Source organism: Paralichthys olivaceus, chromosome 2, assembly GCF_024713975.1.
Source record: "Paralichthys olivaceus isolate ysfri-2021 chromosome 2, ASM2471397v2, whole genome shotgun sequence".
Lineage (NCBI taxonomy): Eukaryota > Metazoa > Chordata > Actinopteri > Pleuronectiformes > Paralichthyidae > Paralichthys > Paralichthys olivaceus.
The window spans coordinates 13,062,196-13,080,374 of NC_091094.1; the positions used below are offsets into that span (position 1 = coordinate 13,062,196).

Below are 18,179 nucleotides of genomic sequence, written 5' to 3' on the forward strand. Positions count from 1 at the left end.
TAACCTAACAAATCCTATACCTTAATCCCCAACCTACAGCTGATTAACTATCCCGAAGCAAGTTTTGACCTTTAAATACACCTTTGAAAAAGTGAGGGCCAGCTAAAATGTCCTCTATGCTCAATATGGTCCTCACAGAGATATAAGTACACACATAAACACAGTTGTGTATCCATGGCTTCAGAGACCATTGCATGGATTTCCTGGAGACTTGAACCTTGGTTACTTCTTGCCGGACCCTTAGTGTTTGCCTATTATTTATTATACAATTACTTATCACAACCATTAAAGAATTGTTTCTCTGTACTTGCAGCAGCTAAATAAAGGTGTGAGGATGTAGTTAAACAGTGTCCTGTTCCCTTCTGATCAAATGTCTCTAAACCAAGACTCTCCATATCACATCATGTCAGTTTGCATCATTTAGAAATGACCATGTATCAGTGTAATCTATAAATCTTGTTTTTGACACAAAAGAAATAGAGCTTACTGTATCGATTCAGTCTAGTAACTATTTAACAGTGATGCAGTGGGAACACTGGTCTCACTGGTAATTTAGGTTAACTACACAACATACTGTTTGGTGGCAGAGCATTTAGCAGAGACAGCATTTCAAGATGTTCCAAACAGCACTTATTTTTGGTCTCCTTCAAAACAATATCACATCAGCCACATTCCTGTTGCATAATTAGTGAGAGGAGTTCAGGAAAGGTCTGCTGCACCAGTTTGGTTTTGTGTTCATGAAGCAACAAAAGTTCATTCTGGATGAATTGAGCTTCACTGCTCATCCATTTGTGTCGCCTTCACTTAGAAGCACCTTCAACACCACCCTTCCTCTCACCCCCACACATACAGAACACAACATCTCACCATTCTCAGATGTTTCATTTTCAGACAAACAATAGCTACTTTGCAGTCAGGGATTGGGAAAAGAGGAACTTCGCCTGTGTACAGTGGCAATTAAAATGACGTGTGGGTCCTGCCTGTTGCATAATTCCCTCAGCTAACACAAAGGGACCAATTTTCTCCTGAAACAGAATTGTAGTTTACAGTACAATAGTAGAGGACATGTGGGTGGAATGGAGAGTTTGGATAGGACCGTGCTGCTTAATGACGGGGGGGGGGGGGGGGCTGAGTTGGAAGCCAGTGGTCACTGTGAATAGTTTTCTGATCATTTGGCATTAATGAATGATGATGAAACAATCAGACCAAGATCCAAAACTCAAGCCATTTTCAGATTTGACATAACAGGACGTGACGGTTTCACGTCTGTCTTGGGTTTGAAATGACATGAAAACTTGCTCTTTGTGAATTGTTCGCACATTTTCCTACTGTATTGTCACGTGAGCATTTTACTATGAGGCTGGCAGGTAAAGTTTCAAAAAATATCTGGAGTAACCCACTCGAACATTTGTGTTCTCATATACAGCCCTGGACTTGCATTTCTGAAAGTAGTTTTAATCTCTCTGCGGTTTCTCTATTTTTGTTGATGTTCACATATACATGGCAACATGTGGTCTTCTGACAAAAATGAAAACGCTTCACCTACAGGGAAGAAGAGATTTAATCTTCTGATGCAGGCTGTGTTCGCCTTGGCTGAGTCATCACTTTAATTTCTCCATTTCTCCACAACATCGGCAGTATATCATCAGGGGACTTCAGGTTTAGTGTGAGGGTCAATTCAAACACATCACAAAAAGGAAAATGTCTCTCTCACTACTCTTGCATGGCATCAAAGCATGCAAACAGTTATCTTTAAATTTGAGTTTTGAGATAACCTTGACATTTCTGCTGCACCCACACATAATGGTGTTGAATAGTTTTTGGTTCTTGGAGTTCAAAATACTAAAAACTTTATATTAAAAGATTTGATAGCTATCGAGATGTGAATAGGATTTCAATGAATAAGATAAACAGTCAGTACCTTAAATACCTTAACTTAAACAGCATGACTGTTAAATACCCAGGGACCGTCCTGTAATTAGAAGGTCGTAACTTCAACTTCCCAATCAAAGACTTCATCCTTGCTTAAACGATAATTCTCTTTTATTACCCTGTCTGCTGATGTAGCCGGAAGCAGGGTATTGTTTTCACCCCTGTGTCCGTGTGTGATTGTGTGCATGCAAAATGACTCAACAATGCATGGACGGATTTTCAGAAAACTTTCCACCACACACATCTGAAGACCGAATCCTTCTGCCAGACCAACGCTGTCCTCACGGAGAAAAATCTGTCCACATGAAAAAATACAATATCTCTGAAGACATAAAATCTCCTCACAGACAAGTGGCAGTCAAAGAGTTTGGTGTAATGCACATAGTTGCGAGTTCCGGCAGGAAAGGGAGACCTTGGGGCAGGAAATAGGGACGTTGGAAAAGAATGAAAAGTTGAGGCTCCATAAAATAGAGGAAGAGGAAACCCAGACCATGAGAACTCTGCAAGACATGGAGAATATCAATTAACAGGCCTGGGAGGCATGTGAGGAACAACTGAGGGAAGAGGTCAACATCATCCCAATGCAGAAGACTGAGGGTGAGGAGTGGGAGGACAGGTCCTGTGAGGAAGCTCTTCAGGAACATCTGGAGTCACTAAAGAGGCTGATATTAACCTACAGAATGGAACCAGGCGTGAGAACCTGCAGCAGCAGAAATCTGTGGCTGAGGAATGAACAGTAGAGGCCATGCAAGTCAACAAATATCTTCAAAATAAAGGCATGGTGCTTCAGACATTACTCCAAAAAGAAAAACAGCTGAGTGACAATAATGAGGTGAGAGTCACAGCTCACACGTGAGAAAATGTTAAATGGTCTGTATTTATATAGAACGTCTCTAGTCTTGATGACTACTCAAAGCACTTTACAGTAGTTTTATATTAGTTATTTATATTCTCTATGAAAAGGGGCAATTTGGGATTCAGTTTCCTGCCCAAGGACACTTTGGCATGTGGAATTTGGAAGACTGGGATTGATCCATTGACTGTCTGGTTAGAGGACAACCGCTCTAGCCCTTGAGCCAGAGCCGAAAAGGCTTAGAAGGAACTAAAGGAGGCAAGAGCTCATAGTTTTGATGCTTCACACTGAGCTTCAAGAGGAGGTGGCTGCACATGAGGAGAAGCTGCAGAAACAGGAAGGCAACAAAAGGCTTAGTTGTGGTAAATGTTTGTGGGGATTTTCATCTGAGGGTGGAGAAGACTGGGACACATGAGCTGCTTTCAGATATGCACTAAAGTCTGGACATTTTCCTGAAATATTCTGAAGGGGCTGTCTCCAGAACACAAACAGCATTCTTTTTCATATCGTCTCCTGTCAAACTCTGGTAAAATGTCTTGAACATGTCTGAGTGAGCCCATGAGAGTGTACAGCAGGAAAATGACAACATAAAAATGTAAGCAGTGGCTGATTGGGGCATATACAGTGCACACAGGGACAATGCACTCAATAAAACAATTGCACACAGCAAAATGGCTCCAGCTAAGTCCAGCTGGACAAGAAACAGTCAGACGATCAGACAGGATGAAAACAAACCACATCATCAAAACCACTACTTTAAGGCAAAGTAAATTAGAAAGTGAATGCAAGTGAAATGTTGAAATCTACGGCAGAAAATAAACAATGTAGCCTAAAAATAATATATAGTTCACAGATGGGCATGAATTCAGCGAGGTACTACCACACATGTGTATAGCAGAGAAACCAGAGTACGCCCACAGCTCACAGAGCGTCTTTAGAATCATACACGCAGAGAGCATCTCATCAATTCGCTCTTACTCTCAGAGCCCATCCATCTTGTTTAAACATATCCTCTAGGAACTTCGCCCCATCTTTAGAGTAATCAGCATTTAGATTAAAAATGCAAACACCTGCTATAGATCATCTTATTTGTAGAGCATCTGTCAGGTCAAAGCTCAGCATTCTGCCAATTAAGTCTGAGGCAACTCCAATCTCAGGTAAATTAATGGATAAGTGACACTGTGCGAGTCGCGGTTAGCTTCTTTTCTAACAAGTCCAGAACTTACAGAAGTCTACCAAATAAATGTCAACAAAGTCTTTTAAATCTAAAGATCTCCATTCATTTATTATTGTCTTAAAAATGTCTCAAAATAGAGCCAAAGATTTTCTATCTGGGCTTTGTCAATATGCTGACATTATTTTTGACAACATCACAAGTGTGTGTTGTGTGCAGCCTCTGCAAAAGCCAGTGATGGAGGAAGTAAAAACATACAAGTGTAAAAGTAAGCAAGTAATGAATGAATGAATAGACTTCAAGTATTACAAGTAACAATAATTGCAGAGGATGGATGGATGATGGATAGATACTTTGATCCCAGGAAATGTATCATTATTCCCTAATGCAACGGTAAACCACATCAACATGGCTGGTGGTCTCTTCTGAATCCAGGTCAGGTGTTTCTTCACCATTATGCTGCTGCGCCACAAGATCACGGCTCTGACATATTTGCTAATATATGCAGTGGAATAAATCTAATTAAGTAAAGCACAGACGTGAAAATAAAGTTAAGCAGTATTGAACTAAATGTATTTTGTAACATTCAACAACTAATCGAAGTAAAAATGTATCTGACAATGTAATGCCACAGTTACAGTCACATCAAGTGGACGAGAGTAAAGTGAAAGGCATATGCCTTATATGGGTTCAAAGTAAAAATGCTAATCTGAAGAATCATAAATGTATGAGCCCAGCAGAGGCTGTAAACTCACTCAATTTTACAGATGCACATCGTGTTCTGCTGCCTGCATCCTTCACGAGTGCATGACTTGCAGTGAGCAGCTTGGTGTGATCTCGTGTGCTGGAAGATAAAGGATATGGATCATTGGGTCATCAGGTGGTCTTTGAGGTGGGAGCTGCCATATTTATTTCAAAGAGGAATGATAGAAAGAGGCAGAGCAAGCAAACAGGAACTAGCCTGTGCAAAGAAACAGAATATCAAATAGTCTAAACATTAAAAAAAAAAAAAAAAAAAAAAAAAAAAAGGGGGGGGGGGGGGGGGGGGGGGGGGGTGTGAGGACATAATTTAAAGATTCCACAGGCCAGATGTAGAGTGACTGTAAGTCAAGTATTATAGGTAGAGTCAGAGCTTTGGTTTCAGTCGTAGTGGAATGAACATCAATGATCAGCCCACTCGTCTTGGCTGCACACTCATAATAATAATGTCCTAAATCTTAGAGGTGGCCAGGAAGAGGGTTATTATGCTTTCGTTCACATTTTCCCCCAACAGTCATTTAAAATGCACATTGTAATATTCATAACAAGATGCGCAAATATTCAAAAAACAAGAAAACAGTGAAGAACACTTTGTGAGGTCTATGTGCTTAAAACACTCTCTGACTTCTCTCAGTTTTTAAAAACATCCTTTGTAAACAAGTCACTACATTTATTTGAAATGAACTTAACTCTGCTTGTTTAAATCCGTGTTACAATCCTCTAAAAAACAAATATCTAGTTGTCCAGCAAAATAAAGTCATGTCAAACAAACATCATTTTCACAATAGCTATGATCATTTCAGATGGAGAGATAAAATATGAATAGTGATATTCAAGTAAAATGCTTTGGCTAACAAAGAGTTCATTTGTCTATGATTCTGACAAACAGCCTCACTTCTGTAGAAACTGATGACCTGAACATTTTTTTTACTGTCAACCGATCCTATGAAAAGACCATAAGTAACAATTAATGTATAGAATTAAAAGCCTCGAACATAGATCTCCATAGTGGGAGAATGTAGTCACTGTAGTTTATCACCTCTGCCAAGAAAGTTATGTTTTCCTTTTATTTGTAGTTAGTGAGATAAGGTTTTTTCAACATTTTCCTCATTCTCTCAGAGAATAATTCATGGATCATGATGAAAAAAATCAAGAACTGATATGTATAAGTGTGTGCAATTTGGTGCAGTTCCAAATATTAATCCAGATCTTGTGAATTTAAATGTGACTTCAAAAGGAGACTATTGGGCCTTGACGGGATATTTGCTCTCTAAATGCCATTCTATTTTTGAATGGATGCAATCTACTGTAACTAGTCAATAGCAAAGCAAATGTGGATAAAATAATTCCCAACAAGTACTCCAGTTCTATTTTTTGCTAAAAAAATGCAGTTTCCCGCTGCGTGAAGGAAGAAAATTGACTTATTTGAAGTCCGAAGTACCTATTTATGAACGTCTCTAAGACAGAATGGTCTTTCATGGCAGAAAGCAGAAACTGATTAACATGTAATTGGTTTCAGTCTTTTCATGTGAAGAAAAATAAAGAATAACTTCCCCCAATCCCTTTATTCTTTCATCCCTAACAAATATGTCTCGAACTTTCACTCCTCCCCTCCAACGACACCCAACCACTGCTGAGTGGGAACCTCCAGGCTCTTCTGGACAGAGTCTCCACGAAGCCTCGCCTCTCTTTCTTCAGACTCGGGTCGGCCAGCCAGCTCCGGGTCCAGCTCTTTAAGCGAGGCTCCCCTGGAGCTTCTCCCTCTGTTATCTCCATCCTCTTCTTCCACAGAGTGGACCAAGGAACCCGCTGGGGACGTCTCTCTGCTGTCTGACAGGAGAACCCCACTCCCTGAGCTGTATTCACTGTTCGAGTCTGCACCTAGAGCAGTGAAAAAACAAAAGGGAGGGGGTGGACAGATGGTGAGAGGGTGTCTATAAACAAACACCGCATGAGAAAAGACTACGCTGCCCAAATAATACAGGGCGGGGATTCAACCAAAATCTGCATGGTGGTGGTATTTGAGCTGTATAGTCTTTTTAATTTTTGATCAAACATGGAGGAAATATCAGAATATTACTCCTGAAAAAAGTTTATTGAAATGAAATGCTGTCAGTGTTTCATATGGGACCACATGTGAAAGATTACTGAAATAGTTTAGGGCCATAAAAACACACCATGAGTGACAGAGACAAGACAACCGACACCCTACAGTGATATTAAAATGAAGCTGTCTCTTATTGTCCTGTATAGGTTACTTATGCTTTTAGTTGACTTATTTTTTTATTATTAATATTGAATAAAATAAATACAATTACTGGACTAATACTTACTTATAATGCCCTTTTTATTTATGCTTGTTTAACAGTTTACATTTTCATCTACTAACTGCAGAGAAATGACAAATGCACTGTTGCATTTTGCATATTCAGTCTGACTTGGTTTCATTGGTAAATAAGGAAAAAGAAAACTGAAACAAAAGTTTAACTCCAAAAATGTGCAGGCTGTTAATTACTGATGATCTTTTTAGGGTATCTCTACATGACAGCGCAGACGTAGTGTATCTCGCTTGTCAGTGTCACATATTTTCCTGGTCGATAATGAACTATGAGCTGAGCGGCAGCACCTTGTGCACTGAAATGTTGTTAATTAGAAACTCTTGAAGGCTACATGTCTCTTGCTCTTTAATTGGAAGGGATTATATACGCAGCCTTATCACTTGTCTACTCTGTTTCTGAGGGTGTGTGCTTTGCAGGTTAATAGAATCAACATCATACTCTGTGTGTGTGTGTGTGTGTGTGTGTGTGTGTGTGTGTGTGTGTGTGTGTGTGTGTGTGTGTGTACACTTGTACCAATATCTTTGTGAGGACCATGAAACCAACAGTTAGTGAGGACATTTTGGGAAAGTGAGGACATTTGGCTGGTCCTCACTTTCTGACCCACTTTTAATGAGCTACTTCAGGGTTGAGACTTGCTTCTAGGGTTAGGGTAAGAGTTAGGTTAAGGTTTGGGTAAGGGTTAGCGTAAGGCATTTAATTGTGATGGTTAGGTTAGGGTAAAGGGCTTGGGATCATTATGCCTAGTATCCTCAAGATAGATGTACAAACGTGTGTGCATGTGTTTTTCTGCTTCTCTCGACAATTTGTCTTTTCTAGCCGTGAGTGTTTGCAAATAACATTCTCCTCAAATCAATATGTACCAACACAAAGCCAGCCTGTCATTAACTGCAGAACTGATGATGATACACAGATGGTAGCGTTTCAAATGAAACAGTGGACACAGCCAGCAGGAGGCAAATCAATCCTGTTGCAGATGATAAAATACAAGTTCTGAGAGGTGGCTGAGGTTTGTGCTGTTTTTCAACTGGACTTATAAGACATTTTTTTACACGTCACACATTTGAGGTGAGCACTGGCTGTAATAGACTGTGTCCACTTCTGACCCCATTGTGCAAAAGTGAAGCCGAAACATCCCAGATACGTGTGCTGCCATCTTGTTCTTGGTGTCATTTGGAGCCAGAGTCTGTATTAGTGAATGAGGTCAGGTTGATACACACACTCCACCAATCGCGAGCCAGTCTCAGCTGTCAATCGTGACGTTTCAATCTATTTTAAATTAATTATTAAACTTCAAAAAAGTAGGAAACTGAAAGATAAAACTCCAGAGATGTTGAGATGAAACGTTGTTGAGATATTCCAGTGGCAATTGCTTCACGTAGACAGAGAATATGAGACGGGACGACTGAGCTCAAACAACAGGTTGACAACAAGAATTTAAACTAAAATAATTTAAAAAAAAATGTTTTCCAAACAATAACATGACATTAAGTAAACTATTGACAGAGAATATGTGTTCAAATATGTGCTAAGTGCACTGTACTGCGTAGAAGGAATTTCTAGTTATCTTCATGAAAATGTATTAGAAATTCAAATAAAAAAAAACTAATTAAATGTAGCCACAAGCTCTTCCTGATTAATTTAAACCCACCTTGTGTGCATGTGATTGATGGAGGGAAGAGAAAAATGAAATAAAACATTAAAAATATGCTCACTGAGCTCTGAAATAGCAACGAGTTTGGTCTCACGTTGGCTTTTCCTGCGCTGGTTGAACGCCTGAAGCAAGTCACAAAATCTAATCAAACATTGGGGACGAAAATTCCTTTACATTTGACTTGATATCTTCATTTTTTAAGTGGAAATTGTATCTGCATTTGATTGCAGGGGTTTAGTGTTGCCCTCTGGCATCAAGTCTCTATTAGAGTGACAGTTGATCCATTAATGGAATTTAAGAGTGTCAAGATTTAATGTGCTTACTCTTTTCACATAATCACTATTATCAAGCTGAAATCCTGCAGGTCAAAAACAGTGCGGACCAAGATGTTTTTTTAAAAAGTGACTTGGAATCAAATACGATTTTACTGAGACTTTTTTGATTGACACAGTAAAATTGGTAAATGATTAGTTTTTAGGCTTTTTAAAGATGTGGTCTCAGATGTGTTAAAAAGAAGAAAAACAAGCAAAATTAAACTCTCTGCAATTTTTAGAAGATGTTAGAATCCTTTGGTGCCTGTCGACTTTTAAACCAACCCACACCACTGCAATAAACTAACTCAATTCAAGCATATCCTTGAATTTAAAAGAAATGGGACTTGCTCTCATGGAATCGAGATTTGACATGAACTTGCCCCAAAAGACAGCTCTGGAAAGAGCAAAGCCAGTTGAACTACTGTATGTGAGAATGACAGGGTGACGGCTGTTCGACAGATAGAGGAGGCTGAGGGGGCGTTATTCCACTCACTGAGACAGGTTCAGTATGGAGGGCAAAGGAGTAGCAGTGGTGGGTTTGGGGTTTTCCTGAATGCTCCACTGACCTGGCAGAGTGAACCCCAGTGTGACGGGAGCATGGCTACCTGTCACATTATCATTCAGTCATGCATCCAAACGCACTGCGCTGGTGACACATGAAGAACTCTGGATTTGTTAGCGTCACTCTCAGTTTCTCTCAGCTTTGTTGCAGTGTATGGATCCAGAGGGGAACTTCTGAGGTGTGCAAAGTTTTCAGCTTGTGGATGGAAGGCGAAGAAAGATGCAACATAATAAAATAAAATCAGTCTGTAAAACTATTAAAATAAATCATTTAGTAGACTCTTAAAAATCTTTTAAAAATCAGACCAGGACACAAATGCCAGTGAAATAAATGAATCATTGTACAGTGTGCTCCTCAGTGCCTCCACCACTGCACCAAACTGTGGAAACTCACTTGCTTTTGACTGGCAACTGACAGTTTTTAGACAGACATTATATATGAATCCATTAATAGTTTGGCAGGAAATGCAGAAAAAAAGCCCATCACAATATCTGAACTTAAGTCTAACCTCCAACGATATTCAATTTGCATGTTTCATATGTTTAAAACACTTTTTAGAAGTTGTGATTAAGAAATATGTTGCATTTTTGATTGATGAATAAATAAATACAGGTTGATAAAAGTGTCGCTGATTCATTTCCATTTAACTTATGTCAGCTAACATGACTTTATCCAAGTCATAACCCGAGACGTACATAAAACATGTGGAGCATGTTCCAATCATTCAGACACCTTTCTAATAATTTTAAGTGGCCAATATGTGCATATCAATATTAGGGAGTATAAGTTTCCTTATGACAATATAACAATATATATAAACACTTGAATTAAGAAAATAAAACATTTTTAAGGTGAATTGAGAACATTAATGCAGATCTTTTTTGCACTGTTTATTCTGTAATTTATGTCAGCAAAAGTAAATGTCTGATGTCTGTCAAATGCTCAAATTGGCAGATGTTTAGCATCAAACTGATAAAAATGTTGGCTCTAAATTTAATTCGTCTGAATAGTCAACAAATAAGAAAAAATTCTGTCAACTTACTTTCCCTGAACACGAAATCAAACAATTAATAAATACAAATGTCTTTAGCACCAATTTCTGTTTAAAATTTAATCTACACTGTAAAGTTCTGTCCCATGGGTGTTTTGTTTTTTGAATCGATGTGAGTCTTTATGTTTCAGCTGGGTTATATTTGCATTCATTTTAAGGTCTAGCTCTGTTGAAATGAATTTAATTACACCACATGGCCGCTGCCACAAAGCTGTAGCAATTAGGTGCTATGAGGCTGTTATCATCAAACAGGCTTATTTTCACACTTCATGTGAACTCGTGATCAGACTCGCTCCATCTCGCTCCATCCAATATTGACTCCTGCAAACACTGCTTCACAAGATGTTATGTCTCATGAGGATAAATTAGTGTCAAGTGGAATTGTGTACTAAAGTGCTTGTGCATCGTTTACAGTCAAAGTGAGATTGCCATATGGACTCCATATTGCTGTGAATGCGCCCTCGGTGGGTGACAGCACACTTCCACCAGAGGCTGTTGTGTCTGGGCTTTTCATTAACACCTAAGAAGGTGTCAGTCTCAGTTTTCTTCTGCTGGGCTGCTCATAAACAAAACAGCAGTAGAAACGAGGAGAAACTCCCTTGGGTCCAACCCAAGCAGCAACAACCACAGCTAAACACTGAGGCCAAAGCAGAGGTGTCTTTAACGTGCAGTTTCCTGGTGGCCAACAGAAAGTAGCTGATTGTATTGAACTAACTGCGAAAAGTTCAAACTTTTTCCCCATTTTAAAAGCTGGTGAACATAGTGAAGCGTTTAGCAGCTGGAGAACCATATATTTCCCTGAGGACCAAAAGCAGAGCAAGAGTGAGCACTGATTTGAAAGTCATTGGGTGGCCAGAAACACAAATGAATGTTAATTGGGCTCCATATCTGCTGGATTTGTTTCTAACATCAGAATATAAATATCATCATATGGTGATATTTCTATCATTCATGTTTTTCATAGTCCAATAGTAATTAAGAAAGGTTTATTATGTGATTCTGATTCCTGATATAACATAGTTTTTTCAAATATTGTTAAAACACAGTAGTATTTACTTGATTATTTTCAATATTCCCCTTTATTGAGTTTCCATTATCACTTTATTCTTTGAATAATTCAAGACCTGGATCAAGTCCTAAATGCAGGACAAACTTTATACCTTGTTATACTTTACATATCCTTCAACACATATTTTGTTTAACTTAACATGGAAAAGGTAATCACTAAATAAACATGCATTGACAATTGTGTTGACTGGTTCAGCTTCAGAACATAGGGACTGAAAAACCTCCATAAATTAAATGTAATCTTGATTTACAAGTAATTATTAGTTTAGGATGGTGGTTAATTTGATACATCACAGAGATCCAGCAGTAACACTAGCGAGCCTGTTGTGAGGAGCTAAACAGGGTTTGGATTTGTGCTTATGATGTGCTTATGCAGTGCAGCATGGAGTACATATACCTGAGATGTCTGTATCACTGTGGGGTTCCTCTTGTTCTGAGAGCCTCCTTTCTACCTGTCGGGCTTCAGGGACGTAGAAATCTCCCTGCCGGGCCAAGGGGGCCATGAACTGGATCTGACCTTCCCGGTAGATCTCAAGGAACGGGTGAGCACACAGCCTCCTCTCCTGTAAGAGCAAGTAGGGCGACATTGAAGAGTAGGTGTGCGTATAACAAATACAATACTTAACATGATTGTACATATTTTCGTAAAAACAATTCAACTGTACAATTCAGTCATATAAAGAGATGAACCTGTTGTGGTTTAGAACATAAAGCGGAGATAGAGCAGTTCGTCCACTAACCAGAAGGTCAGCTGTTCGATCCCAGTCTCAATTCTGCATGCATAAGTGTCTTTGAGCAAGATGCTGAATCCTAATTATGATGTCTGTGCTGGCAATGTATGAGTGATGTATAATAGAGAATATGCTGCACACAGAGGTACTGTATGAATGAGAGTGTGAATAGCTAAATTGTACTTTACTTAGAGAGTTCATCAAGTAACAGTACCATATAAGTGCAGATCATTGACCGTTTGTCACAAACTGTCAACTGCTGACTTGAAAACTGAGTTTAGTGCAGAAGTTCTTGAGATTATGTAGAGGAGCTATAGGTGAGAATGCTAATGTCTGAGTCAGTTGCTCTGGACATTTTCCAGAAATTTCCCCTCAAGCCTCCTATTAAAATGTCAGTGTCTGAAAAATGTACAGCGAGCATCCAGGGCTAGTGATGTCTTATTTTAACATGCGAGGGATGCAAAGTGGAGGAATACAAATATCACAGAATGACAAAGAGGTGCCATGCACGAAAATGCCAAGATGTTCACTTGGAAAGAGACGGATTCAAGAGCTTTTTGTGATGGGGGTTGATGCCGAAGATGAAATGCTAAAAAAAAGAAAAAACAGAATGAATGTGTCATGCTCTGCCTCCTGCATGCTCTACTCAGGCACCAATCCTCGGCTGAGTGTTTCAGACAATCTCCTGCTGTGTTCTTCATATGGGAAATGAAAACTTTGGAAGATTTGCAGACCGAATTTTCTGCACTGAAAATGGATTGACTCACATCTCTACCAATGTTAAAACAAGTCCCATCAACACTTATTTAACGCATGCATGTTAACATACATGTACATGTAATGGACAGAGGAAGCACCATAGCAGGATACAAGTGCAGACATGTCGCCAATACAACACTTGATCATGAGTGAGAATGATACGACCCCATACGTGGAAACCTGACTGCTCCACCCCTGAACTCAAATGAATCACTTCCCCCTCTCTTCACACCTTCACGCTGAGCTCATTTCAGATCTCTGTAATCTGTCTTTATGAATGTTGCAGCCTCCACACTGCTCAAACTGCTGCTCTGCTACTCGCCTCACTCCTCCGGAGAAAGCTGGAAGTCTCACGTGACAGAGACCACTTTAACTTCTCCGGGCTCATTAACCTTTCATACACCGCGCTTTGTTATTCCACTCATGCAATGCCGATGTCTGTTGCTTTCACCCTTTTGGCATATGCTAAATGTCGAGCAATAGTAGACACACACTGCAGCTGCAGAGCAGTGTATCCATGTATTCAATTATGCATAGTAAATTTGTTTTAATTTGCTCAACTTGATACCAGTTGATGTCCATTTTGCTGCTGCCAAAGTGCAACAGTTTTGCTGCTGCCTGACACAAAATCACTAAGTGAAGAAGATGTTGATTATTATCAGTTGTGGTGTTATACAGGCTACAGATCAGAGCACAGACTGAGGATTTAGTGTTGTTTGCTATGAGGATATTTTCCTTATAATTCCAGAAATTAGGCTCACATATCTTGAGAACTGTTCATCTTATCTGATTCACACTGGAAGTGTAGTGAGTGTACTGAGTCGTACTTTGAATGAACAGGTGAACAGCTCTTGTGCAGCAGCAGTGGTGTAGTCAGTCTTTTTCTTTTTCTAGTTTCAGAAAGAAAGCTGGCACCAGTTTTAATACAGGCCAAGCAACCAGCCTATTCCAAACAGGAAGAACTGGAACTGCACTAGTTGCTTTACTCAAAAAGGTTGTTGGCATAGGTATAATACATTAAATTGAGAATAAAATCATGTTATTACGAAGATTTCTGTAATCTCACCTCACACTTTTCCTCTACCTCCACACCCTTGAACGATAATAGTCCTGAATCATTTCTTTATTTAAATTCATGACATCTCTCAAAGAGTTGAAAGTTGTTTCGGATTATTAGAGTTTCTTGACAGATCCTGGGAGAGCGGAGTCCCTGTGGTCCTTGCTGACAATTCAGTTTCAAGCTACGTGGAAAACAGGAAGTTTCTTTAGTGGAACAACAGCAATGCCACACACATGGAATATGATTATCAGGCAGAACGAACACACACACACACACACGCACACACGCGCACGCATGCACGCACACACACGATAGACTCTTTTTTTTTAAAATAAAAAGCTATGTCCTATCATCTCTCTCGCCGTCTGTCTCTCAGCCCAATTATGACAGCAGTAACGCTCGTCTTGCTGCTGTGTGCAGGAAAAACACTTTCAGTTATTTCAGCAACATCAATTATTAGAGACTTTCTCCTCCAGAAACATCTGCGTATCCCCTTCGCTTTGGCTCATCAGCCACAGTCAGACATGAAATACATATTGCATATCGATGTGCGCACATACATGCACCCACTCATTTAACTCTGCATTTCAGCCTCCATCAATAAATGATCAAAATGCAAAGATGAGATTTAGCAGAGCCGTGCTGTCAGTACAATTGCTACACAGAGGTGTTCAGCGTTAATATTCCACTGATAGATTCTGATTTTTCAGAGCTATATTTGCTCTGATTTACAGAGAGCTGTGGAAGGGGAAGACACTTTATTTGGCTACTTGGTGTTTTAAGTTGCAGAAAGTGCTGGAGAGGGACTCACAAATACAGCACTGCAGAAGATGTACTAAATAGGAGCACGCTCAACAGACTAATGGCACACTTAAAAGATCCAAGCATAAAAGCCTTATTTGCCAAGGGAGTACAGTAATATGGGTTTTAAGAACACTACATTTACCTTTAGAAGAAAATAATAGGAACACCAAAGTAAAAAATGATAATAAAGGACCTGAAAAAGAGAACAGCTTCTATCATAGTAATCCTACACTGTAAAGGGACAGTGTACAGTTCAGTGAGAGACGTAGAAAGTGGACATCTGTTTCCTTCAAAACATCCTGTAAATGAATAAGTCATGTTTAGGCGTGATGATTCAGACAGCTGCAGAAGATTCAGCTGGTGTACAGAAATGTAAAAAAATGTTTTTATAATTGACGGGGTCCTGGTTTGAGTCTTATGTCTTTGAGAGATTATTATTGTGGGAAATGGAGACATCACGATAAACTGTTGTTTACATTGGAAATTTGGGAAAACAGGGCCCCTGCAAAATGGCTCCAGAGACCTCAAAAATAATGAAGGTGCAGAGCAAAAGTATCAGGAACTAGAGGGTTCTACAAGACTGCAACAGACACTTAAGGTTAAAAACATATTTTGGCTTTCTCTAAATGTAAACAAAACTGGGTGTCGGACAAAACAACTTATCAGGGTGATTTATCAAAATTTAGATGGAGATAAAATTCCTGCTTTCATTATCACATGTTTTGGATTCATTGTTTTGGCTTCATTGACAATCTGTGACCTTATACTTACTTTAAAATACTAAATAAGACTTAAGATACTTAGTTAGATAAGTTTTTTTATCCGTGCATCTGCTTTTATTATTATTATGTGATTTTCCATGTCTTCTTGTTTTCTTCTTCGCCTACACACTAAACATTTACTGATAATGGATCTCACCGACATTAATTCCTCACAAAAAAACAGAAGGCATGAGCTCCATCAGCACAAACAAGTTTTAGAATGATAAATGAAACTCATTAATGAAAAGGCGGAGGGGTGAGGAGTACTTTCTCAGACCAGTGATGGACAGACAAGTGGGTGAAAATATAAACAAATATAATATGAAAATCTTATTCATTCTGGATGGAAGAATATTCAACAAGAGGATCCACTCTCTCACTGTTTAATTGTGTCAAGAGCTAGAAGTTCTCCAAGAAGTGAATAAGAAGGCCACATCTAAAATAAGAGACTTCCATAAAGCTTCATGAATTGAGATATAAAAACTAATGCGGGCACAAAAACTACCAAAAACATAGAAGAGGAGTTTTGGACTGTTTCATTGTCTTCAATGGATTGACTGGCTGATCCAGAAGCCTAACAATCCCTCAGAATAATCAGTGAATATGTAAAAAAACAACATCTCCTTATGTGGGGTGAAAACATAACGTCTTTAGCAGAGATAATAAAAAAATGGACAGACATTTTGTCGGAATGATTAACAATAGATCATTTAAATGGTTTTCCAAGCAAAAAAGGAAAAGAAACCAACAAACATAGCGCCACCTTCTCCATCACAAGGGTTTTTTTTGCTTTTGGACAGTTCTCTTTTGGAGATTGGCTTTGAGGTTAGGCTTCAGGAAACTGTGATTTGTTTACAGGTGCTAAACATTTTCTGAACCAAATTATAAAATTATGACTTTAGAAAGTTATCGGCATAATTACTCAAGAAAAGAAAATCGCTGGCTTCAGTCCTTTTGTTATTTCTGCATTGAATGGTTAGGAGTGATAATGGTGAGTTGACATTGTTAATCATTAGTTTCTTGACATAACACCATTGCTTTCAAGCTAAAAAAAAAAAAAAAAAAAACGACCTGCAGCAGAGAATAGCAATTTATCAACTTAACATTTTCTTAACTGTGAAGACCTTTGAAAGCCTAAATTTTAATGATTTTGTTAAAATTTATTGCGAGACTTGAGGACACCATTATTATCTCAACACCCACACAAGGAGCCTGTACTTACCACTGACTCAATTAACTGGTGAGTAAACTACAACCTATAACAACCATCAAGCCAAGACATACAGCAAGGTCAGTATTGCTGTGTGTTATAAACTGAAGTTGTGGGACAAAGGGCAGGCCAATAATTAGACCAACAGTGGAATTGCTGAGACAAATTGTGCTTGGTAGGCTTTTGTAATTGGGCAGGGGATTGCGGATAGTGTACTTATTGATTTTTCTTTGATTTTCTCCATAGTCTTTCCCCATGGTTTCAGGGCCTCAGGGGCCCGGGAGAGCACTTAAGGCAGTCCAGAGTTACAGGGTCAGAGCAAGGTGGGTTTTTCTTCACATCTCCACAGCACAGAGATGGCAATATTTTTTGGGGCAGAAGAATATCTGTTATTTTGCTCCTCTAGCATGAAAACATTATTACATTTTTAGGGGAACAGACCTGGGAAATTAAAAAAGCCCCCCAGCGCACGATCTCACCTTACTTTTATTCAATTGTTTGAAAATGTAAGAAAATGAAGAGCAATCAGGGGCAGAACTGGACGTATCCATCTTTGCTTCATGTTGCTTTGTTTTAAGCCGAGCCAACCGTAACTGGAAAGGAAGAGTTAGGTCATGAATCATAAAAGACGGGTAAATCATCATCATCATCCTCACCCTGACCATCACCGTCTTTCACAAGCTTCACATGTGCGTATCAGCCCGTGCCACTGCCGCTTCACGAGCGAAACGTTCAAAAGGCGCCACGTGAGCTCCGTTAATCGTTATGGTGAGTTTAATTATTGAGCTAATTCACATGTCACAGTAAAACCTTGTAATTAGGCTGCTTTGTTCTATTGAAAGATTGTGAAAGGCAATCTGCATCAACAAAAACGAGTGGAATTAGTTTTAGTGGAGGGGACTGCCAAAAGCGTATAAAAATACACACAGGTGGGTACACATGGCCCTTTTATCACCTCGCACACACTCCCTCACGCTCGCTGTGTGTTTGCATCCACTCTGCAGCGCTTCCAAAGGAAAGGGGTGAAGGAGAGATAAAGAACGAGTTGTTCACTCTTTCTTCGTTTCTAGTCTGGAGAACATCTGCACTGGTTTCTTGTAAAAATATGTCACATGTGTCCTTAAATAAATGAGGCTGTATGAGGTATTTTA

At 39.2% G+C, this 18,179-nt stretch overlaps 1 protein-coding gene across 1 annotated transcript in view; it reads right to left on the reverse strand.

Moving 5' to 3' along the window:
- Window positions 1–4,840: 4,840 nt before the first annotated feature.
- Window positions 4,841–18,179, reverse strand: part of LOC109638454 (testis-expressed protein 264 homolog) — a 30,259-nt gene continuing 16,920 nt past the window's right edge. Inside the window, exons 3-4 of the mRNA XM_020101442.2 lie at window positions 12,101–12,266; window positions 4,841–6,599 (exon numbers count right to left, since the gene is read on the reverse strand). Of these exons, the coding sequence (XP_019957001.2) occupies window positions 6,319–6,599; window positions 12,101–12,266 (447 nt within the window). The 3' untranslated portion in view covers window positions 4,841–6,318. The remainder of the gene's footprint in view (window positions 6,600–12,100; window positions 12,267–18,179) is intronic.